We start from the raw sequence: 26,022 nt of genomic DNA, 5'->3' as shown, positions 1-26,022 counted from the left end.
GGAGCGGTCACCGGAGCGTCGCGAGGAGCGGGGAAGGCCTGTTCCTGATCCGGGGGCCGACGGATGGTGAGTATATAACGATTTTTTATTTTTTTTATTATTTTTAGCATTAGATCTTTTTATAGGCAGCATCAATAGTAAAAAGTTGGTCACACAGGGTTAATAGCAGTGTTAACAGAGTGCGTTACACCGCGGCATAACGCGGTCCGTTAGCGCTGCCATTAACCCTGTGTGAGCGCTGACTGGAGGGGATTATGGAGCAGGCACTGACTGCTGGGAGGAAGGAGCGGCCATTTTGCCGCCGGACTGTGCCCATCGCTGATTGGTTGTGGCTGTTTTGCCGCGACCAATCAGCGACTTGGATTTCCATGACAGACAGAGGCCACAAGCAATGAATATCCGAGACAGACAGACAGACAGACAGAAGGACAGACAGAAAGACGTAAGTGACCCTTAGACAATTATATAGTAGATTAGAATATCATGGTAACATCTAAGGACTGCCCATAAGAAATATCGCCTACATATTTCTCATGAATATAGCACCCTTACTCAAGGTGTTACACCATGAGTTTTAGAGCAATTTTAACCCCGTCCCATCTGCCGTACATGCATGGCACTGCATTCCCGCAACCTGTTGTACATGTATGGCATAATGATCGCGTAGGCTCACAGGACAAACAAAAGGGGGTGTCAGAGCTATACAAGAGTTGACACACTGCAACAACGCCCACGATCGGTGCTAGTGCCGATCACGGGCGTTTAACCCCTGTGAGGCCATTGTAAATAGTAACAGTAACATCGATTGGCATAGCAGAGGGAGTGAGCATGTTCTCTGCTCCAATCGGCACAACGCTATTGCGATTGTGTTGTGCCAATGGCCTCCATGGTGACCGTGGGCCAAAAGATGGCCATGGGGTCACCCAAGTATGGTGGACTGTAAGCTCCAGCTCTGAGCAGGAGCTGCCACGCCTCTTCCCTGTCTACGAGACTCTGATCTAATGCCCAGAAATCCATTACAGAGTATTAGATCAGCGACCAAGGCAAGGAAAGATGATGTTCCATCCTGAAACAAGGTAAAAAGATTTTTTTTTAAAGTTTAAAAATTGTACAAATATTTAAAAAGCAAATCACAAAATAAAGAAAAGAAAATTAAAAATTATTCATCCAGTAAATACATATATTTATGTAATGAAAATCAAAACAAATAAAGTACACGTATTTGGTATCGCCGAATCCAGAACGACCCAACCTATAAAACTATTCATTAGTTAACTGTCCATGTGAAAAACCTGAAATGGGAGCACCACTGTTGAATACAATGGGTGTGATTGTGTCTGTATTTGCGGTCCTTAAAAAACGGACCTCATATGGACATAAAAAACGGACGTGTGAAAAGGGTCTTATGCATATTCCCCAACAAGTGCCAAATTCTTCATTACACCAGCAGAGGCCAAACAAAATCCTAAGCATAAGGAGTTTCCACAATACTGGTAGGACAAAGTCTCAGAAAAAGTAAAATAACACATAAAAACTAGTCCACCAGAATCTGCTCTCTCAAATCCTTCACATTGTGTCTGAACCGCCTTCAGTGTCCACGTCTATAGCATTACTGTAGCGAGAATAAATTACAGGGTTGATGCCTCCAGAAACACAAGCTGGTCATAATGTTGGGCACTAACATGTTATATTTGCCATTTTTCATTCTGCAACATCCAGTTAATGCTTTTTTTTCTGGAAAACTCACATGAGACCAAAATAGTCACTGCCTCATCAGATCAATTCAGTGTAGGGTTTAATTTCCGAAATAGGGTCCCTTTGGGGAGGGGGGGGGGGGGTTTCTGCAGTTTTCACACATTGGGGACTCAGTAAATGGCACCCACAATCTATTCCAGCAAAATCTGTCAGATAGCGCTCCTTCCCTGCCGAGCCCTGCTGTGTTGCCAAACAGTAGTTTTCAATCACATATGGCATATTGCTGCATGTAAGAGAAATTGCATGACAAATTCTGCAGTCCTTTTTTACCCTTTATCCCTTGTGAAAATGAAACATTTGCAGCTAATATAACATTTTAGTGGTAAAAATATTTGTTATTTCGAGGACCCAATATTATAAAACCAGAGACAAAGACAAAGCAGGGATAACAGAAAACCTCTATCATACAAAACCACTAACCAACAATAGGGAGGGGGATAGGGACAGGGAGGAATAAACTAAATGGGAAAAGGGAACAGGAGATAAACACATGTATAACTGCAACCTACAGAACATCACAACTCCAACTCCAAACTTCAATTACTTAGCTTTAGCACACAGCCCAGGAAGACGAATTTCCAATAGCAACAATAAACGCCTATTCAGCACAGCGTCTCCTAATAGCAAGGAAGCAGAGCTTTCACTAGCAGGACAGAGAGGGTCTGGCCAGGTTTTATAGGAAGAGTTAACAACCAGATCAGAAGCTGAATGTTTTTGACCAGCATAGAAATGGTTGTTAACCCCTTCCCGACCTTTGACGCCACGTAGGCGTCATGAAAGTCGGTGCCAATCCGATCTGTGACGCCTATGTGGCGTCATGGAATGATCACGTCCCTGCAGATCGGGTGAAGGGGTTAACTCCAATTTCACCCGATCTGCAGGGTCAGGGGGAGTGGTACTTCAGCCCGGGGGGGGTGGCTTCACTCCCCCATGGCTACGATCGCTCTGATTGGCTGTTGAAAGTGAAACAGCCAATCAGAGCGATTTTTAATATTTCACCTATGAAAATGGGGAAATATTACAATCCAGCCATGGCCGATGCTGCAATATCATCGGCCATGGCTGGAAAACCTAATCTGCCCCCCCCACCGCCACCGATCGCCTCCCCAGTCCTCCTTTCTGCCCCGTACTGTGGTCCGCTCCCCCGTGCTTCGATCCACCCCCCCGTGCTCCGATCCCCCCCGTGCTCCGATCTCCCCCCCTCATACTTACCGAGCCTTGCGGTGTCCATCCGTCTTCTTCATGGGCGCCGCCATCTTCCAAAATCGCGGGCGCATGCGCAGTGCGCCCGCCGAATCTGCCGGCTGGCAGATTCATTCCAGGTACATTTTGATCACTGTGATAAAACCTATCACAGTGATCAAAATAAAAAAATTGTAAATGAACCCCCCCTTTATCACCCCCATAGGTAGGGACAATAATAAAAATAAAAAATATATATATTTTTTTTTTCTTCCCCCACTAGGGTTAGGGTTAGGGCTAGGGTTAGGATTAGAATTAGGTTTAGAACTAGAGTTAGGGTTAGATTAGACTATGTGCACACATGGTGCGGATTTGGCTGTGGATCCGCAGCGGATTGGCTGCTGCGGATTCGTAGCAGTTTATCAGGTTTACAGTACCATGTAAACCTACTGAAAACCAAAACCACTGTGCCCATGGTGCGGAAAATACAGCACGGAAACGCTGTGTTGCATTTTCCGCAGCATGTCAATTCTTTTGTGCGGATTCCGTTTTACACCTGCTTTTCAACAGGAATCCGCAGGTGAAATCCGTACAAAAAACACTGGAAATCCGGGGTAAATGCGCAGGTAAAACGCAGTGCCTTTTACCTGCGGATTTTTCAAAAATGGTGCAGAAAAATCTCACACGAATCCGCAATGTAGGCACATAGCCTTAGGGTTAGGGTTGGAATTAGAGTTAGGGTTGGAATTAGGGCTAGGGTTGGAAATAGGGTTAAGATTAGGCTTGTGGTTAGGGTTAGGAGTGTTTTGGGGTTAGGGTTGTGGTTAGAGTTGGGATTAGGGTTAGGGTTGGGATTAGGGTTAGGGGTGTGTTGGGTTAGGGTTGTGGTTAGGGGTGTGTTGGGGTTAGGGTTATATCTAGAGTTGGGATTAGGGTTTGGGGTGTGTTGGGGTTAGTGTTGGAGTTAGAATTGAGGGGTTTCCACTGTTTAGGCACATCAGGGGTCTCCAAATGCAACATGGCGCCACCATTGATTTCAGCCAATCTTGCGTTCAAAAAGTCAAATGGTGCTCCCTCCCTTTCGAGCCCCGCCGTGCGCCCAAACAGTGGTTTACCCCAACATATGGGGTACCAGCATACTCAGGACAAACTGGGCAACAATTATTGGGGTCCAATTTCTCCTGTTACCCTTGCGAAAATAAAAAATTGCTTGCTAAAACATAATTTTAGAGGAATGAAAAATTATTTTTTATTTTCACGGCTCTGCGTTATAAACTTCTGTGAAGCACTTGGGGGTTCAAAGTGCTCACCACACATCTAGATAAGTTCCTTGGGGGTCTAGTTTCCAAAATGGGGTCACTTCTGGGGGTTTCTACTCTTTAGGCACATCAGGGGCTCTGCAAATGCAACGTAACACCCGCAGACCATTCCATCAAAATCTGCATTTCAAAACGTCACTGCTTCCCTTCCAAGCCCCGACGTGTGCCCAAACAGTGGTTTACCCCCACATATGGGGTACCAGCGTACTCAGGACAAACTGGACAACAACTATTGGGGTCCAATTTCTCCTGTTACTCTTGCGAAAATAAAAAATTGGGGTTGCTTGCTAAAACATAATTTTTGAGGAATGAAAAATTATTTTTTATTTTCACGGCTCTGCGTTGTAAACTTCTGTGAAGCACTTGGGGGTTCAAAGTGCTCACCACACATCTAGATAAGTTCCCTTGCGGGTCTAGTTTCCAAAATGGGGTCACTTCTGGGGAGTTTCTACTGTTTAGGCACATCAGGGGCTCTGCAAACGCAACGTGACGCCCGCAGAGCATTCCATCAAAGTCTGCATTTCAAAACGTCACTACTTCCCTTCCGAACCCCGACGTGTGCCCAAACAGTGGTGTGCCCCCACAAATGGGGTATCAGCGTACTCAGGAGAAACTGGACAACAACTTTTGGGGTCCAATTTCTCCTGTTACCCTTGGGAAAATAAAAAATTGGGCTAAAAAATCATTTTTGAGAAAAGAAAAATTATTTTTTATTTTCATGGCTCTGCGTTATAAACTTCTGTGAAGCACTTGGGGGTTCAAAGTGCTCACCACACATCTAGATTAGTTCCTTGGGAGGTCTAGTTTCCAAAATGGGGTCACTTGTGGGGGAGCTCCAATGTTTAGGCACACAGGGGCTCTCCAAACGCGACATGGTGTCCGCTAATGATTGGAGCTAATTTTCCATTCAAAAAGCCAAATGGCGTGCCTTCCCTTCCGAGCCCTGCCGTGCGCCCAAACAGTGGTTTACCCCCACATATGGGGTATCATCGTACTCAGGACAAACTGGGCAACAACATTTGGGGTCCAATTTCTCCTGTAACCCTTGTGAAATTAAAAAATTCTGGGCTAAAAATCATTTTTGAGGAAAAAAAATATTTTTTTATTTTAACGGCTCTGCGTTATAAACTTCTGTGAAGCACCTGGGGGTTTAAAGTGCTCCCTATGCATCTAGATAAGTTCCTTGGGGGGTCTAGTTTCCAAAATGGGGTCACTTGTAGGGGAGCTCCAATGTTTAGGCACACAGGGGCTCTCCAAACGCGACATGGTGTCCGCTAACGATTGGAGCTAATTTTCCATTCAAAAAGTCAAATGGCGCGCCTTCCCTTCCGAGCCTTGCCGTGCACGCAAACAGTGGTTTACCCCCACATATGAGGTATCTGCGTACTCAGGAGAAATTGCCCAACAAATTTTAGGATCCATTTTATCCTGTTGCCCATGGGAAAATGAAAAAATTGAGGCTAAAAGAAATTTTGTGTGAAAAAAAAGTACTTTTTCATTTTTACGGATCGATTTGTGAAGCACCTGAGGGTTTAAAGTGCTCACTATGCTTCTAGATAACTGTAGAGAAGAAATCAAAGCCAGCACTCAATTGATGTAGTCTGCAGTGCTAGTGAACGGGATGTTTTGATCCCATATATCATAAAGTCAGAAAAATCACTGCACTCGTATGATTTTTAGATGCATAAATTGAAAAGTTTATTCGAATTGAAGAGGATAAGATACTAGGCGAATTTGACGTTTCGGCCAACTCGTGGCCTTGTTCACAAAAGCCGCTGTAACAAGCAAAGAAACAAAAAAATATATTTACAAAACAGGTAAACATATACATATATACAAATATACATAAAAGAGCAAAGAATCCATATCAAAAGTCGATGAGCTGTCGATGGGCATACTATGTAACGACCAAACGGTAACGTATTCTGCACAACTGGAATATACAGAAAAGGCGGACTGTATAGGAAGAGGGAAGAAGACATAACATTTGCAAACAACGGTACTGGAGGAAGAACATACCCTGTTGAATTTCTCTTGCATTTAAGGAAGGATCCTTTAAATTGTGTTGAGTTATATACAATGATATGGCGATATACCTAAAGGGAACAATGTAGCATGAGATAGCAGCTAAGACTACACATCACCAGACAGCGGGCTAACCAAGACCTTGATAATATTTAACAGGTGGTATGGGCCAAGCGTCCCTTCGGTAGTATCTATATGGTGTAAGCAACCCGTATAGTGCCCGTGTAGCAAATACAAAGCAAGACACTGACCTAGCTGGAACGCTAAATAACGTATGTCCGTGCAAAAGAGCCGTATCCGCGGCTGGAACAGATCCTGTTATTTAAAATATACATACTTGTGTGAGTATGAGGCATAAATCATGTGTACCAACGGGGTTGTGAAGTATAGAGACATAGTAATACCTGTCCTGTAGATACAGTGGGCAAAATTATAGATCAGGTACTGGTCATCCCGTGTATTCTCATATGCCCTCAAGATCACATAGGGATCTGGTGCTGTAGGCAGAACAGAGTGGAAGATACATAACCTTGTGAGGTGAATAGTCAGTGGGGCTGATACATATATGGCATGGCTCCACTAGATACCTGTGCTGCGTTGGTAAGTACGTGACCCAATGGGTACATACAGGAGACCCTCCCTGGGAATATGATATGCTGCCAGTGGGTAAAACAACCTCGTCTCTGTGGGGGGAGAATAATACATGCTATGAAAGATTCCCAAAATGGCAAGACACTTATCTGGTGGTGACTCCGTGGTCTCACGTTTCAGAGGTGCAGGCGAGGCGTACGCGTTGGTGGCGTGGTGGGGGAGGCCGACACAATCCTGTGTCTAGGCAAAGGAACCGCTGAATGAGGTGTATGGTGTCCGGCGTTAAATCCAGCTCCCCGGCCGGTCATGTGACCGGAAGTGCCAGGGGACGCCGGCGCCTGCGCAGAAGCAACGCTTCTGCCGCTGTGAAGTGTAGCCTGGCGCTTGCGCACAAAACCCCATGCTAGGCGCCTGTGTACAGCGCCTGCGTCTCTAGTGTGACGCCTGTACCGTGTCGGGCAGAACGCTCGTGTGTGTTAGTTGGAGGGGGAGCGCCTAGGCGTGATGTTATGTGGCCCCATGTTTGAGTCAGTCCGACGCCCGTGTATACCACACTACTTAGAGTGTAATGAACTGGAGGAAGAGATCTAGTACCTAAATGTCTTTATGGCCATAGATGTTAATGACATATATAAGGGTGCCTGTAAGTGTGCCTAAAAAGGAATGGTGACTTGTCTGGTTGACTTATGTCTTAAAGAACGGGGGGAAAAAAGGATTAGACAATAACGGACCATCTTATAGGTACACACCAAGGCACACAACACTATTAATATATATAACATAAATACACTAAATAATGGTAGGAGTCCAAACGAAATAAATAGGAAAAGAAAAGAAATGAAATAACGGAAATAAAAAGAAGAAATGAAAAAGTAAAAGAAAAATGGGGATAATGGTACGAAGGGAGGGAATGATTTAGTTATTAATCGGATATTATGGATTGAATACCAAGGTAAAAATGAAAATGAACCATATAGGGAAAATTAATTGGGTAAAAATTAGAAATAAAAATAAATAAAAATAAATATAAATAAGAATAAAAAATGAAAAAAATAAAAATATGAACTGATGTAAGGAAACTTATAAAGGAGGCTATAGGGGTATGCGTCTTACCATCCAGAACGCGTTTGTCATAGAGGTTGGTTGTGCAAAAAGTCAATTGGCCTATATGGGAGAAAGATTAAGTTAGCCAGTCTATCTCGCGGTTCAAGCCACGTGGATGTAGAGTGTCAAGTGTGTAGATCCAAAAGGTCTCACGCTGTTTCAATAGTTTGATATGATTCCCTCCTCGTCTAGGACGAGGAACCCTTTCTATGACCTGGAATCTGAGTTGTGCTATGTTGTGGTTGGCCTCTTTGAAGTGAAAGGGGAGGGGGAGCCAAACTTTACCACACCAAATAGTAGATTTATGGTTAGAGATACGATCTCTAACCGCTTGGGTGGTCTCCCCTACATAAAGTAACCCACAGGGGCACTTGATGATGTACACCACAAAGTTTGTTTCACACATGTAGTAGTCCTTTATTTTGTAGGATTTACCTGTCCTTGGGTGTACCACTTCGTTGCCCTTAATCACATTCGAGCAGCTCATACATCCCAAACATGGGAAGGTCCCTGTACGTTTCTGGCCTGTGAGTGTTCTATGTGTCGGTGTTTTAAGAGTGCCCAAATCCGCCCTGACGACTCTATCCCTTATGTTCTTAGGCCTTCTTGTACACATCAGGGGGGGTTCCTTAAATATAGGAATCGTGGGGTATGCTCTATTCAAGAGTGGCCAATGTGCCCTGATAAGATTGTGTACCCTGCGCATAGTGGGGTGGTGACTATGTACAAATGGGAGTCTGGGGTTTTTAATTCTAGACGTATCGTCTTCTTTTTCATTGAGAATTTTAGTGGATTCAGTTTCAAGAAGATCCGTGGGGTAGTTACGGGCCTTGAATTTAGTTGACATCTCTTGTAGTCTGGTGGCTTTCAGATCCGGGTCTGAAACAATTCTAGACACCCTTTTAAACTGGGACCTAGGGAGGCTATTTTTTGTGGACTTGGGGTGGCAACTGTTGTAAAGTAAAAGGCTATTGCAATCAGTTGGTTTAGAGTATAAGTCAGTGCTTAGATTACCCAAGGAATTTTTAAGGACTTTGGTGTCTAAGAAGGTGACTTCACTGTTGTGGTAAGTAAGCGTGAAGGTAAGCTCCGGACGAACGGTGTTAATAGTCTCATAGAAGGTCTGTAGGCTGGTATGGTTCCCTTGCCAGATACAGAATATATCGTCGATATATCTGTACCAGACTAATGCGTTTTGTTGAAAACTGGGGTTGGCATATACATATTCCCTCTCGAAGTGGTCCATGTACAGGTTTGCGTACGCTGGGGCCACATTGGACCCCATAGCGGTACCGCATGTCTGTACAAAGAAATCGTCCTCGAAAAGGAAGAAATTCTCCCTAAGTACCAGGTTCAAGAGGTCTATGCAGAGATCGTGTGTGTTCCTATCAATGCCTGCTTCCTGGAGTGTAAGTGAAACCGCTGTAACACCCCTATCAAGCCCCGACGTGTGCCCAAACAGTGGTTTACCCCCACATATGGGGTACCAGCGTACTCAGGACAAACTGGACAACAACGTTTGTGGTCCAGTTTCTCCTTTTACCCTTGTGAAAATAAAAAAATTGTTGCTAAAAATCATTTTTGTGACTAAAAAGTTAAATGTTCATTTTTTCCTTCCATGTTGCTTCTGCTGCTGTGAAACACCTGAAGGGTTAATAAACTTCTTGAATGTGGTTTTGAGCACCTTGAGGGGTGCAGTTTTTAGAATGGTGTCACTTTTGGGTATTTTCAGCCATATAGAACCCTCAAACTGACTTCAAATGTGAGGTGGTCCCTAAAAAAAATGGTTTTGTAAATTTTGTTGTAAAAATGAGAAATCACTGGTCAAATTTTAACCCTTATAACTTCCTAGCAAAAAAAAAATTTGTTTCCAAAATTGTGCTGATGTAAAGTAGACATGTGGGAAATGTTATTCATTAACTATTTTGTGTCACATAACTCTCTGGTTTAACAGAATAAAAATTCAAAATGTGAAAATTGCTAAATTTTCAAAATTTTCGCCAAATTTCCTTTTTTTTTCACAAATAAACTCAGAAATTATTGACCTAAATTTACCACTAACATGAAGCCCAATATGTCACGAAAAAACACTCTCAGAACCGCTAGGATCCGTTTAAGCGTTCCTGAGTTATTACCTCATAAAGGGACACTGGTCAGAATTGCAAAAAACGGCCAGGTCATTAAGGTCAAAATTGGCTGGGTCATGAAGGGGTTAACCTCTTATATGCCAAAGGAATCCAAATTAATTTAATATGGGATCCAAATACACAGGCTAAATGGAAGATCTGCGATTCACAATACGCAGTGATCTTCTACCCCCAGATCTCAAAGGTTGGCATGACACACTTGTGACAATGGGCTCTGCTAAAGAAATTCCAATAATAATTGCACTCCTAAAGTCAAATATAGCAGCTTCCTATCCAAGTCACACTCTACGACCAAAAAGTAGATTCCAGCCACTTATGGGGTAAGAAGAAATTGCATAACAAATTGTGGGGCCCTTTTTCTCAAATAAGTCTGCTGAATTCTTCTCTACATTTAAAGGATCCTACAATTGCAGTAGTAAGCGTTGTGAACGCTGTAAGAACATTTCTTATAAGACAAGCTCTGATGTAAATGTAAGATGCCCAAGCAAGGTAGTCGTGGGTGAGCTTTGGTCCCCACTCTCTCTGGCATCCTACAGACAAGGAGTGTCTCAGTCCTTGTGTGCTGCTAGGTATGTGGTGCTTCCTGTTGTGAATTAGACTTTTTTGGCTCCCTCTTGTGGTCACTAGTGATATGACTCTGGGATTGTCTTTCCTCAGTTTGGCACCCACCTGGGTCGTTAGTCCAGGGGTGTTGCTATATTAACTTCCTGAATTCTCAGTCTGGTGCCTGGCATCGTTGTAATCAGATCTTTCTGTTTGCTCCTGTCTGCTGATCCTGGTTCTTGCAAAATTAAGCTAAAGGCCCCGTCTCACTAAGCGATTTACCAACGATCACGACCAGCGATACGACCTGGCCGTGATCGTTGGTAAGTCGCTGTGTGGTCGCTGGGGAGCTGTCACACAGACCGCTCTCTCCAGCGACCAACGATCAGGGGAACGACTTCGGCATCGTTGAAACTGTCTTCAACGATGCCGAAGTCCCCCTGCAGCACCCAGGTAACCAGGGTAAACATCGGGTTACTAAGCGCAGGGCCGCGCTTAGTAACCCGATGTTTACCCTGGTTACCAAAAAAAACAAACAGTACATACTCGCCTTTCGGTGTCCAGGTCCCTTGCCGTCTGCTTCCTGCTCTGACTGAGATCCGGCCGTACAGTGAGAGCAGAGCGCAGCGGTGACGTCACTGCTGTGCTCTCACTTCTCACTGTACGGCCGGCAGTCAGTGAGAGCAGGAAGCAGACGGCAAGGGACCTGGACACCGAAAGGCGAGTATGTACTGTTTGTTTTTTTTGGTAACCAGGGTAAACATCGGGTTACTAAGCGCGGCCCTGCGCTTAGTAACCCGATGTTTACCCTGGTTACCAGTGAAGACATCGCTGTATCGGTGTCACACACACCGATTCAGCGATGTCAGCGGGGCCTCAACGACCAAAAAAAGGTCCAGGCCATTCCGACACGACCAGCGATCTCACAGCAGGGGCCTGGTCGCTGGTACGTGTCACACATAGCGAGATCGCTATGGAGGTCGCTGTTGCGTCACAAAACTTGTGACTCAGCAGCGATCTCGCTAGCGATCTCGCTATGTGAGACGGGGCCTTAAGTCTTGCTTCCTTGTTTTTTGGTTATTTGCATTGCTCTTATTTTTTGTCCAGCTTGTACTAAATGTGATTCCTGATTTTGCTGGAAGCTCTAGGGGGCTGGTATTCTCCCCCCGGGCCGTTATACGGTTCGGGGGTTCTTGAATATCCAGCGTGGAAATTTAGATAGGGTTTTTGCTGACCGTATAAGTCATCTTACTATATTCTGCTATTAGTCAGTGGGCCTCTCTTTGCTAATACCTAGTTCATTCTTACGTTTGTCTTTTCTTCTTACCTCACTGTTATTATTTGTTGGGGGCTTGTATCCAACTTTCGGGGTCTTTTCTCTGGAGGCAAGAAAGGTCTATCTTTTCCCTTCTAGGGTTAGTTAGTTCTCCGGCTGGCGCGAGACGTCTAGAACCAACGTAGGCACGTTGCCCGGCTGCTGCTATTTGTGGTGCTAGGATTAGATATACGGTCAGCCCAGTTACCACTGCCCTATGAGCTGGTTTTTTGTGTTTGCAGACTTAGTATTTATTTCTGAGACCCTCTGCCATTGGGGTCATAACAGTATGCCAGGCCAACATTGAATGTTTAATGCATTGCAGAAGTGGGATAATAAGAAAGGAAATTCTGAGTTTTTTTTTTTTTTTCCTCTCTTTCTTCCTCCCCTTTACCTCTGAGTGGCTTATGCTTGCTGCAGACATGAATGTCCAGACTTTGATTACAAGTGTGTCTATTGCTTCCTCTACTCCTTCGGAAGTTCCTGAGTATTTGTCTGATTTTCAGGATGTATTCAGCGAGTCCAGGTCCAGTGCTCTGCCTCCTCATAGGGACTGTGACTGCGCTATAGATTTGATTCCAGGTAGTAAATTTCCTAAGGGAAGACTATTTAATCTGTCTGTACCTGAGCATACCGCAATGCGTTCATATATCAAGGAATCTCTGGAGAAGGGGCATATCCGTCCATCCTCTTCCCCTCTTGGTGCGGGATTCTTTTTTGTGGCCAAGAAGGACGGATCTTTGAGACCTTGTATTGACTATCGGCTTCTGAATAAAATCACTGTTAAATTTCAGTATCCTTTGCCTCTGTTGTCGGACTTGTTTGCCCGGATTAAAGGTGCCAAGTGGTTCACCAAGATAGATCTTCGTGGTGCGTACAACCTTGTGCGCATTAAGCAGGGAGATGAATGGAAAACTGCATTTAATACGCCCGAAGGTCATTTTGAGTACTTGGTGATGCCTTTTGGGCTCTCTAATGCTCCTTCAGTGTTTCAGTCCTTTATGCATGATATTTTCCGGAAGTATCTGGATAAATTTATGATTGTTTATCTGGATGATATTGTTTTTTTCTGATGATTGGGACTCGCATGTAGAGCAGGTCAGGATGGTGTTTCAGGTCTTGCGTGAGAATGCTTTGTTTGTTAAGGGCTCAAAGTGTCTCTTTGGAGTACAGAAGGTTCCCTTTTTGGGTTTTATTTTTTCCCCTTCTGCGGTGGAGATGGACCCAGTCAAGGTCCGAGCTATTCATGATTGGACTCAACCCACGTCAGTTAAGAGTCTTCAGAAGTTCTTGGGTTTTGCTAACTTCTACCGTCGTTTTATCGCTAATTTTTCTAGCGTTGTTAAACCTTTGACGGATATGACCAAGAAAGGTTCTGATGTTGCTAACTGGGCTCCTGCAGCCGTGGAAGCTTTCCAAGAGTTGAAGCGCCGGTTTACTTCAGCGCCTGTTTTGTGCCAGCCTGATGTCTCACTTCCCTTTCAGGTTGAAGTGGATGCTTCTGAGATTGGGGCAGGGGCCGTTTTGTCGCAGAGAGGCCCTGATTGCTCTGTAATGAGACCATGTGCTTTTTTCTCTAGGAAGTTTTCGCCTGCTGAGCGGAATTATGATGTTGGCAATCGGGAGTTGCTGGCCATGAAGTGGGCATTTGAGGAGTGCTAAGCATCGTGTGATGGTCTTGACTGATCACAAAAATCTGATGTATCTCGAGTCTGCTAAACGCCTGAATCCTAGACAGGCCCGTTGGTCATTGTTTTTCTCCCGTTTTGACTTTGTGGTCTCGTATATACCAGGTTCAAAGAATGTGAAGGCTGATGCTCTTTCAAGGAGCTTTGTGCCTGACTCTCCTGGAGTCGCAGAACCAGTTGGTATTCTTAAAGAGGGAGTAATCTTGTCAGCCATTTCTCCGGATTTGCGACGTGTGTTGCAGAGATTTCAGGCTGGTAGACCTGACTCTTGTCCACCTGACAGACTGTTTGTTCCTGATAAGTGGACCAGCAGAGTCATTTCCGAGGTTCATTCCTCGGTGTTGGCAGGGCATCCGGGAATTTTTGGCACCAGAGATTTGGTGGCTAGGTCCTTTTGGTGGCCTTCCTTGTCACGGGATGTGCGGTCATTTGTGCAGTCCTGTGGGACTTGTGCTCGAGCTAAGCCTTGCTGTTCTCGTGCCAGCGGGTTGCTCTTGCCCTTGCCTGTCCCGAAGAGGCCTTGGACACACATTTCCATGGATTTCATTTCAGATCTTCCGGTGTCTCGGGGCATGTCTGTCATCTGGGTGGTATGTGATCGTTTTTCCAAGATGGTCCATTTGGTATCTTTGCCTAAGCTGCCTTCCTCTTCCGATCTGGTTCCTTTGTTCTTTCAGAATGTGGTTCGTTTACACAGCATTCCTGAGAATATCGTGTCTGACAGAGGATCCCAGTTTGTTTCCAGGTTCTGGCGATCCTTTTGTGCTAAGATGGGCATTGATTTGTCGTTTTCGTCTGCCTTTCATCCTCAGACAAATGGACAAACGGAACGAACTAATCAGACTCTGGAGGCTTATTTGAGGTGTTTTGTTTCTGCAGATCAGGATGATTGGGTGACCTTCTTGCCGTTGGCTGAGTTTGCCCTTAATAATCGGGCTAGTTCCGCTACTTTGGTTTCGCCATTTTTCTGCAACTCTGGTTTCCATCCTCGTTTTTCCTCGGGACATGTGGAGCCTTCTGACTGTCCTGGGGTAGATTCTGTGGTGGATAGGTTGCAGCAGATTTGGAATCATGTGGTGGACAACTTAAAGTTGTCACAGGAGAAGGCTCAGCGTTTTGCCAACCGCCGCCGCGGTGTGGGTCCCCGACTTCGTGTTGGGGATTTGGTATGGCTGTCTTCTCGATTTGTTCCTATGAAGGTCTCCTCTCCTAAATTTAAGCCTCGCTTCATCGGTCCTTACAAGATATTGGAAATCCTTAATCCTGTGTCCTTTCGCTTGGATCTTCCGGTGTCGTTTGCCATTCACAACGTGTTCCATAGGTCTTTGTTGCGGCGGTACGTTGTACCTGTGGTTCCTTCTGTTGAGCCTCCTGCTCCGGTGTTGGTTGAGGGCGAGTTGGAGTACATGGTGGAGAAGATCTTGGATTCTCGTCTCTCCAGGCGGAGGCTTCAGTATCTGGTCAAGTGGAAGGGCTATGGTCAGGAGGATAATTCCTGGGTGGTTGCCTCTGATGTGCATGCGGCCGATTTAGTTCGGGCCTTTCACGCTGCTCATCCTGATCGCCCTGGTGGTCTTGGTGAGGGTTCGGTGACCCCTCCTTAAAGGGGGGGTACTGTTGTGAATTAGACTTTTTTGGCTCCCTCTTGTGGTCACTAGTGATATGACTCTGGGATTGTCTTTCCTCAGTTTGGCACCCACCTGGGTCGTTAGTCCAGGGGTGTTGCTATATTAACTTCCTGAATTCTCAGTCTGGTGCCTGGCATCGTTGTAATCAGATCTTTCTGTTTGCTCCTGTCTGCTGATCCTGGTTCTTGCAAAATTAAGCTAAGTCTTGCTTCCTTGTTTTTTGGTTATTTGCATTGCTCTTATTTTTTGTCCAGCTTGTACTAAATGTGATTCCTGATTTTGCTGGAAGCTCTAGGGGGCTGGTATTCTCCCCCCGGGCCGTTAGACGGTTCGGGGGTTCTTGAATATCCAGCGTGGAAATTTTGATAGGGTTTTTGCTGACCGTATAAGCCATCTTACTATATTCTGCTATTAGTCAGTGGGCCTCTCTTTGCTAATACCTAGTTCATTCTTACGTTTGTCTTTTCTTCTTACCTCACTGTTATTATTTGTTGGGGGCTTGTATCCAACTTTCGGGGTCTTTTCTCTGGAGGCAAGAAAGGTCTATCTTTTCCCTTCTAGGGTTAGTTAGTTCTCCGGCTGGCGCGAGACGTCTAGAACCAACATAGGCACGTTCCCCGGCTGCTGCTATTTGTGGTGCTAGGATTAGATATACGGTCAGCCCAGTTACCACTGCCCTATGAGCTGTTTTTTTGTGTTTGCAGACTTAGTATTTATTTCTGAGACCCTCTGCCATTGGGGTCATAACAGCTTCCCACTTACTTCTGGCCTGCAGGCCTCTTCTGACTCCAGGAATCCTTCTTCTGGAACCAGGGCAGAAAATAATCCAGGAGACATGTGGTTCATAAAAACCAAACTTTTACTGTGTGAATGGCAGTCTGTACAGTATTTACAGGCAGGTACACAGGATAAGGCCCAACGGGTTGTCATCTTTCCCACAGGTACCAGATACAACTTTAGCCCTGGTTCTCAGGATAGGTGGCATGTCCCCTCTCTCTGGCTTTCCTTGCCCTTGGGGATCTTCCTCACCTCTAGCAGTATATCTAGATTGAAATACCTACTGCCCCATGTGATTTGAGTCCATCTTTTCCTGTAGCTTCACAAGCTGAGTGTGCCCCTGGCCCCCGACGTCCATCTCGAGGTTGCCCTTGGCTATGGATGGAATCATATGGAAGGGTATTTGCGAGAAGCCACTGCACCGAACATTAGACTCACGTTGTCCTTAGCAGCCCGAGTCCTGCTGCTTACCCAATGTTGCCCTGCCTGTCACTTCCTGCCTCTGTCACTAGCACTCAGTTCCCCGTCCCCAACTGGGCTGGCCAATTCAGTTAGCCCTGTCCCAGCTAACTACAGCCCCAGGGGGTATTATACCTGTACCAAATACAAGTTCACAAAAATACATTTAACCCTTGCGTGTCAGGTAGCAATCCATCAGTTTCCACCACCTTTGCATACACACGGTTACACATAAGCATTCTCCATCAAATCATTAAAAGAGTTGTCAGGGACTTTAACATTGCTGGCCTATCCTTAGGATAGGACATCAATTTCTGATTGGTCAGGGTACGACAACCAACACCCTGCCGATCAGCTGTTGCCGATTATGAGTGGCCAGAGCTGCTCAGTTGCAGTTTTGCACAGCACAGCTCTGCCAAGGGAATATTGACTACGGCCAGGTACTGCACATCCACCCCCTATTTATCCGCATAGGGGCGAATACCCAGTACCCAGATGAGGATAGCATACAGTTGATGGAGCTGTGCTGTGCAGTTCCGCAATTGAGCAGCTCTGACCACTTCTAACCGGGAACAGCTGATATCCGAGTGTGCCGGGTGTCACACATCCAATCAGACATTCATAACTTATCCTAAGGATAGGCTAGAGAGATTCACCACACACTGTGTTTTTTGGTGATGCAAGTTTCTTTACTTCATGGGAACAAACAAAATTAATTGTGACTTTGACGTATACGACAAAGTAAGGACGTTTCGACCCACAGGGGTCTCTTTATCACAGTGTCGTTTGGTACTTGAAATGGAAGGGATATATTTGAAGGGGAAGAGTTGCAGTTACTGCTGTGTTGTCTTGGTTTCCTTGGGGCTTCCGCCCAGCAAACATAGGAGCCCCAAGGAAACCAAGATCTGCAGGATATCTATCTATCTAACACTTACATATCCAATATTTCTCTGCCATCTAGCTGTATCTTTATATAGTTTTTTTTCTCTTTGTTGCCAGGAGCGTTCTGGCCAGGGCCGGACTGGCCAACTGGCAAATGCCAGAAGGGCCGGTCTGGTCGTGGGCCGCCTTGTCTGCTACGTTGTTACCAGTATGCGTGTTCTCAAGATTCCCATACTGTTAAGAGTTGTGATGGAGCACAAAGTCGCTGACTCCGTCACTTACCCAGTAGCCACGGGGATCATTAGAAATATTGGTCTTGTAGTAAATCTTCCTTTCCTCCATCCAGGTTAATATTAGTAATAGATCTCATCTGGGGACGGGGACAACATGGGTCTGTGTGATTTCAAATGCCAGGACTGAATTTCAGCCCCAGTCCGTACCTGGTTCTGGCTGTGTGTGTGTACTTGGCTGATGCAATTTCCTGGTTCTTCTGAAATGTGTGCATAAATATTGGACACTATACAGGTGGTCTGGGTGCCATCCGTTTTTTCTTCTTACACTCATTGACTTGCATTGTCGAGTCTTGGATGTTCTACACGGCCATAGGCAGCATGGTGACATAAGTTTTAAATTGATTTTTCTTAGTATGATTTGTTTTATAGGACAAAATCTGGAATTTTAACAGGGGTGTGTAGACTGTATATATTTTCTTCTTAGGTGAGATACAATCACTCAATCAGACATGATATACCTGATTTCTATCAGTGATTTACTTTTAAAAAATATCTGCCACGTACTATGATATGAAATGAATTCTTGCCGAGACTCACCCTGCAGATCCTTGGAATACGCAGCTATGATTGTTTTCATGGCTTTGAGTGATAAGATGTCCTTTTTGCTGTCACTTTTGGCGATTTCTTATTCTATTGGTGGGAGTCGTCATCCATGTGCCTGAGGGGTAACAAGGCTGCACTTGGCTAAAGCATCCCAAAAAGATGGAATCCAGTCTATCCTGAGGGTAATCCGCTGCTGCTGCAATGACTTAGAACCACTTCATATCTGAAAGAAGTTCATGGACCGAGCTGGTCGCTATTGTAAGCACCTGTGATGTCTCACCCTGTGCTTTGTACAGTGGAACTGTCCATGTAATGATGAAACTTCACTGCCCTTGGTCCGGGGTTAATGGGACTCAGTCCAAAACAAATTGAAGCCCTTATCAGTGCATGTCCCAGGGATGGTGAATGGGAGGGGGCAAGTGGCCTCCTCCTAATCGTCACATCTGGTAATGTCGGAGATTTGGAAAAATGTAAATTGCAATAAAGTGTAATTATTTTGCAATGGAGCTCTCCATACCAAGTGTTCAATAAAACGAATACAATCTGATCGCCATTAAAATGTAAAATAAAGGTAAAGTGAATATTTCCTTCTTGCTTGTTAATGATGAGGAATGTGATGGGATAAGGTGTCATCCGAGTTTGCTCATGACACCTTATCAATCTCATGCTCGGGTGCTAACCGAGTTACTTTGGTGTGCTCGAAAAATATGTTCTAGTCCCTGCGGCTGCATGTCTCGCGGCTGAATGACAGAGATTAATTATTAGGCAATCCATGCATGTGCTGCAGCTGTGGAACAGCCACGAGACATGCAGCCGTGGGGACTAGAACATATTTTTCAAGCATGTTGAAGTCACTTGATTAGCACCCGAGCACGTTCAGATTGCACCTTATCCAAGCACATTCGCTCATCACTATCAATGCTAATCCCTGACCTCTTAGCATAGCACATGGTTCTAAAAAACCACAAAAGAAATAGTGTACTGGTCCAAAATCATGAAAAAAGTAGATTTTTATTAGAGATTTACATATAACTGGTCTTACATAACAGCAAAAGCTAAAATTGGCAATCACCTGCAAGCTGCAGTAGGAGGACAGAGCGGCACAAATACCCAATTATTATTATTGTTATAGCGCCATTTATTCCATGGTGCTTTACATGGGAGGAGGGGTATACATAATAAAAACAAGTACAATAATCTTAAACAATACAAGTAATATCAAATCATATGTTTTTTTAATAATTATACGATCTAGGTATATTTTCAGGTACAATAGGCACTTCTCGTTGTATAATTTAGTGCCCAGTTTCTGATATTTGCGATTTGATTATTATTTGATTTCATATAGGTTATTGTTTTATATTTTTATAGCTGTGGGCATATCTTTGAATTTGATTGCTGTAGTGCGATTTTCATGTATGCGCCACCTATGTGTATGTCTTCGGCATTTACTTACCCTCATATGTATGGGCACTTTGTTCCCTATACCAAGATGGCCGCGGCATTTTCTTGTGCATGCGCAGATCGCTATGTGTGCTGGATCTCATTCTCTTCCGGCCGCCCTCTGACGCTTGGTCACATGGACCCGTGTGTACCAGCGTCATTAGACATGTTCTGGTTGTGACTGCTGATTGGCACCCATTTAATCGTGTTTACTATAAAAGGACGGGATATCTTAACTTTGGCACGCCCACCTTGAGGAAGGTTGATCCGAAACGCACGTCGGGAGGGTGGGAGACAGCACGGCGCACTACTTGTTATTACTAGGTATGTGATTTGTTATACCAAATGTATGCCCTACTGACATTGGTCTATATATAATGTTTCTGACGTGGGGTAGAATGCTTCTTAGGCATTGCATACTGCTACTATGCATTCAATATATGACACCTGGGTTTTTGGTATTATACATGGTCTAATTTTGATTGGGTATTTGTGCCGCTCTGTCCTCCTACTGCAGCTTGCAGGTGATTGCCAATTTTAGCTTTTGCTGTTATGTAAGACCAGTTATATGTAAATCTCTAATAAAAATCTACTTTTTTCATGATTTTGGACCAGTACACTATTTTTTTTGTGGTTTTCTAGTTCAATTAGTGTGTCCTGCACATCCAGATATTTGGGCTTCAAGAGTCAGTGTGTTGACTTTATGATGATCTGTTATGTACGAAGCCATGTATGTTTTCTATTTTTCAATGGTTCTAAACTAAACTAGAGAAAAGTGGAAATCAGCACAACAACATGGCGTCAATCCAAACCTGAAGTATGGTAGTCGAATGGGTCAATTAATATGGTCAGTAAATCACCTTTCAAAAAATTAATATCAGAGCATTAAAAAGTCACATAACTAATTGAAGGTTGTAACCTTATGTAGTCATAGGTGTCATGGAAAGATAAAAAATGACAATGCACTCAGATATTTCTGTCACTCCCATATGGTGTGAATGGAGAAGAAGTGCTTGACCACCGCTACAGTCAAACTCCTCTTTCACGCAGTTGTATGGCGGAGAAGCTGGGGATCTGGTTCTTCACCCTGCACTGACTAACATTTATCCCATATCTAGTGGATAGGTGACAAAAGTTTTTAGTCGAAATACACCTTTAATCATATGATGTCAATACCAAATGTGCACAGTACAGACAAACGAGCTAGAAAAGTGACTGAGATAACGCAATCAGATATGGAGCTAAGGACTCTCCATATACAAGTATATAGGGTCCACCATGCCACCATATAGTAATTTATATTGTAGTATTTTCATTAACTTGCTGTGCCTAATAAGGCATTGTATGAAAATTAGGGGTTTTCCAAATAAATGTAATCTGTCACCAGGATTTTGCTCTCTTACCCGCAAGCTGCATGATGCAGGGGCAGAAACCCAGATTACAGTGATATTTCACTTACTGTACTGCTTAATTTAATTTTGAGAAAATCACTTTATCAGCAAGAGATTACCTCAAGAGGACTGCTGCCATGTAGTATTCCATGTTCATCAGCTTTATATAACTCCAACCCACCACTGATTGGCAGCTTTCTGCCTATGCACAGTGTACACAGAGAGCTGCCAATTAGTTGTGTGGGTGGAGTTATACAGAGCTCAGAATTCAGAGAACTGGTAGATCTGCAGCCAAAAAATCAAGAATGTTATAACAATGGCAGCAAGCAGCTCGGTAAGTTACATATCACTTTCCAGAAGTGACCCAATTCTGGAAAATACACCCCTCCAGGAACTTATCTAAAGGTGTGGTGAGCAGCTTGAATCCACAGAGGCTTCATAGAATTTTATAACATTGAGCAGTGAAAATGAAAAAAAAAAATCATTTTTCTAGGAAAAAGTTTACTTTAGGTCCAAATTTTTCTTCTTCACAAAGGTAACAGGAGAAAATAGACTTCAAAATTTGCTGTGGAATTTCTCCTGAGTGCATCAATACCCCATATATGGTGGAAAACTACTGTTTGGGTGCACGGCAAGGCTCGAAAGGGAAGGAGCGCCAATAGAATTCTGGAGCACAATTTTGTCTGGAATAAATTGTGGATGCCATGTCACATTGGCAGAGCCCCAAAACAGCAGAAACACTCACAAGTGACCCCATTTTGGAAACTCTTGAGCAATTCATGTAGACATGTAGTGAGCATTTTTAATCCTCAGGCGATTCACAGAATTGTATAACATTAAGCTGAGTAAATGTAAAGTTACAATTGTTTCTACTAAATTGTTGCTTTCACCCCAAGCTTTTGATTTTCAAAAAGGATAGTAGGAGAGAATGAGCAGTACAATTTATGAAATTTCTCCTGCGTACGCCGATACCCCATATGTGGTTGAAAACTACTTTTGAGTGCAAAGCTCAGAAGGGAAGTAGCGCCATATTGGGGTTCAGATTTTGCTGGAATGGTTTGAGGGTGCCATGTCACATTGGCAGAGCCCCTGAGGTGCCAGAACAACAGAAACATCAAATATGTGACCTCATTTTGGAAACTACACCCCCAATGAGTTAATCTAGGGGTGCAGTAAACATGTTGACACCACATTTTTCCATTTTTTTTTACCATTATACTTAGTCCCTCTATGGGACTTTAACTTTCATTACTCGGATCACTGGTATAAGGTATGTCACTCTCCATAAGGAGAAATGCAGCGCCCCAGAGTCCTGGTCGTTGCAGTACTGTGACTCCGCCACTAAGGGGAGCTATGGTACGTCTGATGGCACTGAAGGAGTTCATCTGATCAGGTATCACAGACACCAATACATTTCACCACCGGGCCTCCAGGGGGAGCTAAGGGTTCTATTCATTAGGCCACTCCTCACACACTGGTAAAACTGGGGGTCAGGCAGGAAGTTAGACAGAAAGCTGACTGGGTTGGAGCCAGGCAACACCTTGTGTCAGAGGGTGTTGCAGGAGAAGATTCGGTAGGGTCTCTGCCGGGAGTGGGATCCTGACAGAGACTTGGCAACTTGAGAGAACGAAACGGGACCGTGCCTGCTCAGTATAGCGGCGGTGCCCAAGAAAGGATTGGAAGCGAGATAGATTGTGCTGAGTGAGAAACGAGATCAAAGCAACAAGGAGAATACCAGTAGGGGTCGTGCTGTAAGATCGAGGCAACATTCTACTGAGGCGCACAACCGGCGGCCGGAACGCCGAGGGAGTATTACAATATTCAGCTTCAAGCAATACTCTAAACAGCGGCAGGACAGTCAGTCTAAGGCGGGCTGTCTCACCTAAATCACCTATGCAGTCTTGGGGGGCAACTTGTGGAGAGGGGCGACTCTAGGGTCCCGGAAGAGCTCCGAGCCTACCCGTCAAACGGGTGCCGTTCTAACCGTAACATCAGGGAGGAACGGAGAATTAGCAGAACATCATCTAATTGAGTTGTGAGGGAACTTAAGAAATGGACACAACAGTTGTGGAGACTTTCCGTAAGCACAGCAGGGAAGGACCGCAACACATAGCGCTAGAAGGAAGGCACAGATTTCCACCTGTTAAGAGAACTCTGGAGGTGCCATTGGACCGGCCGGACTTGCGCAGCCTGGTTATCTGGATTCCGGACTGAGGACCCAGAGATCTTCAGTAAAGAGGTAAAGAGACTGCAACCTGGTGTCCTCGTTATTTAGTGCACCGCACCACTACAGCCTCACACCACCATCATCTACCCACATCTATTACTGTACGCCCCTCAGCAGGGTCACGGACCGGGCCTAGCCACCGTGACAACCCCAGAGCAGAGACTCAGAGGCCCGGTACCGGGTACCCCTCGGCCCTGCGGCAGTGGGGGCGCTACAACTTGGCGTCACGAACAGGATCTACTTAAGCCTGAAGAATCAGGTCATGTGTGCCTTGGAACTGTGATTTATTGTGCTTGGACTGTACTTTATTGTAAAGACTGTGCTGCGCCATTCACCGCCAAAACTCCCGCCAAAAGTCGCCGCCATTGCAGCGCCATGGGGAGCGCAGAGGGAGAAGAAGGGCGTGCCACGGGAGGAGACTACCAAAGCGGCGCCAGAAGTAGCGACCGCCCCCTCCGACTCCTGCTGCGAGAGGACGACCTACCCAGCAGCAGAGGAGAACCGCCCCCTGATTTGCAACGGCGGGAACGAGGTGAAGAAGGAGCCCGACCCTGGAGAAATGGCGGAGCCAGGTACATGCACTGCCACCGACTATCAGACAGCGATGACGAACAGCAAGTGCCTGAACGAGGAAGGAGCAATCCCGGCTTGCCCTCATCCACCAGAGGCGGACCTACGTCCACTGCAGCGGAAGGATCTGAATTCCTTGGAACCGGCCGCGGAACTGAGCCTATCCATCCCGTCCTCGAAGCCAGCGGAGGAGGAACCATGGTGGGCGGAGCCGCATCCGGGGACCACAGTGGAGGAGCCGCGGTCCGGGCTGCAGCCGATTCCAGTGTCCTCGTCAACGGACCGGATCGACATCGGTGGAATCACATCGGGCGCAGGTATGGCAGACGCCCCTGCTCGATCCCGCTCCCGCGACCGGCCCTCACCCCAGTAAAAGCCGTCTACTCTCGGCAGAGCTAGTGGTGTTACCCCCCGATGCAATGGGGAAGCTGGTACCACCGCTGCCGACTAGGATGGGGGAACCCGTAGACGTGGGCCCAGACGGGGTGACCCTCCAGTGGGATACCCCCCGGGTTGGGCCAGATGGAGTTCGGGAAGAAGGATTCACCCTTGCTGTACTTACCTGGGAACAATACAAACAATGCTTGATCCTACATTGGAAACGGCAAAAAGAGGCAGAGCTGACTGACCCACCGAGGGTGCAACAACCACCTCTTGCATGTGATGACAGGGACATGGTGAGGCGAGGCACTGTGTTGGCCTTTCACCCGAAGAGGGGATGGGGCTCCATACAGGAGCCGGGGCTACTAACTGACGTCTTCGTTGCCAGTTGCAACGTGAAGACTCCCTGCTGCGGCCGAAGTGGTGATCCATTGCAGAGGGGGGATCCGGTGACTTACACCCGTCATCGGAATGCATACGGGTGGTATGCCTGGGACGTGCGCCGCTGTGAGCTTGGGGGAACGTCATCTGCTACTTCAACCATGATGGAACCAGACGTGACGGATCTTACCAATATTGCCGCCGTACGCCTCATTGCAGCAACTGAGCTGGCGGCTAGAGTCCGCCTTCGGGTCCAGACATCGGGTGGTCTGACTGCACCAGGGAAATCCGCCAGTGATACTGGTGCGGCATCAGCTGCTGACCTAGGATCAAAGTCTGCACAGTCGGAAGGTACCCACTTTCGGCTGATGTCTTGTGATTTACTATGAAGATAAACCTCGATACCATGAGTATGTAAATAGTTACTGTTCTCCTGTTTTGCTAAACCCATTCAGGGTTAACTCTTAAAGGGATCCCTTTGTTGACCCGGGATCCCTATTGTTTTGTTTGTTTTTTTTCTAAGTTTTGCACAAGTTTCCAGAACTGCCGCAATCATGAACAGTGCATGATACAAACTTTCTGTAAATAGTTTGCACCTTATTAAAGGTGCTCCCTACTGGTTTTACTTCAAAAAGGACTCTTTGTGAAGATACCACACTGGAACCTTTGCTGAGTATGGACTGGTAGCTTGAGAGGATATGCTACCTCATAAAGACTTGGTCCCCTCTTAAAGGGGATGTCCATTAGTTGCACTTAAAGAATGGTATTGCTTTAAGACTGACAGATAGCAATAATGTCTTGACAAGAAGAAAGTGATGATAATGTTTGCATGAGAAAGTTATGTGTATTTAACAAGTTAATTGTGAAAAATGTTTGATAATGTTGATAGAAGAATGAGGACAGAGAGTGAACCCGTATGGGGTTAGTTAGTGAGTCCTCTTAGGAGCCTTGAAGAAATGGCTCAGTGATCCCAAACTGAAAGAAATGTTATGTTCTATACTATGTATAGTAGTTGAAAAGACAGAAGGCTCGGGCTGAAAGGAGCGGTCCTGTAAGAAAGGAGAGGCAGTAGGTCTGGTGCCGTTAGGACAGGCGGTCCTGCAGATTTAAAGAAGGAGAATGTAAAAGTTAAATTGCCTTATAATGTGATTATAAGAAGGTCTTTAGCGGATTCAGAGTGTACGTCCTTAAAGGCAATGTTAAATTATTGTTCAAGAATTTGTACTAAGTAGAATACCCGGTTGGGTAAGAAAAGTTATTTATAGCATGTTGCTATGATATTTAACCATGTTTGTAACATTCAAGTGTCCTCACCTCCCATAAAGGGAAGCTCTGTTCAAACATACTTATTGTTATTGCACTCAACAAAATTGTATGT

The 26,022-nt window shown here is 45.3% G+C and overlaps 1 protein-coding gene across 2 annotated transcripts in view; it reads right to left on the bottom strand.

Annotated features, from left to right (window-relative positions):
* Window positions 1-26,022, bottom strand: part of LOC143805503 (diacylglycerol O-acyltransferase 2-like) — an 86,894-nt gene that overhangs the window by 34,884 nt on the left and 25,988 nt on the right. The window contains exon 1 of one of the 2 annotated variants that reach the window (XM_077284949.1): window positions 18,246-18,515. The exons of the other annotated variant lie outside the window; for it this stretch is intronic. Coding sequence (XP_077141064.1) covers window positions 18,246-18,285 — 40 coding nt within the window. The 5' untranslated portion in view covers window positions 18,286-18,515. Of the gene's footprint in view, window positions 1-18,245; window positions 18,516-26,022 lie in introns of those variants that run through there. 2 annotated transcript variants of the gene reach the window in all.

Source organism: Ranitomeya variabilis, chromosome 2, assembly GCF_051348905.1.
Source record: "Ranitomeya variabilis isolate aRanVar5 chromosome 2, aRanVar5.hap1, whole genome shotgun sequence".
In the NCBI taxonomy this organism is placed as follows: domain Eukaryota; kingdom Metazoa; phylum Chordata; class Amphibia; order Anura; family Dendrobatidae; genus Ranitomeya; species Ranitomeya variabilis.
This window is presented reverse-complemented; position numbering and strand designations above follow the sequence as displayed.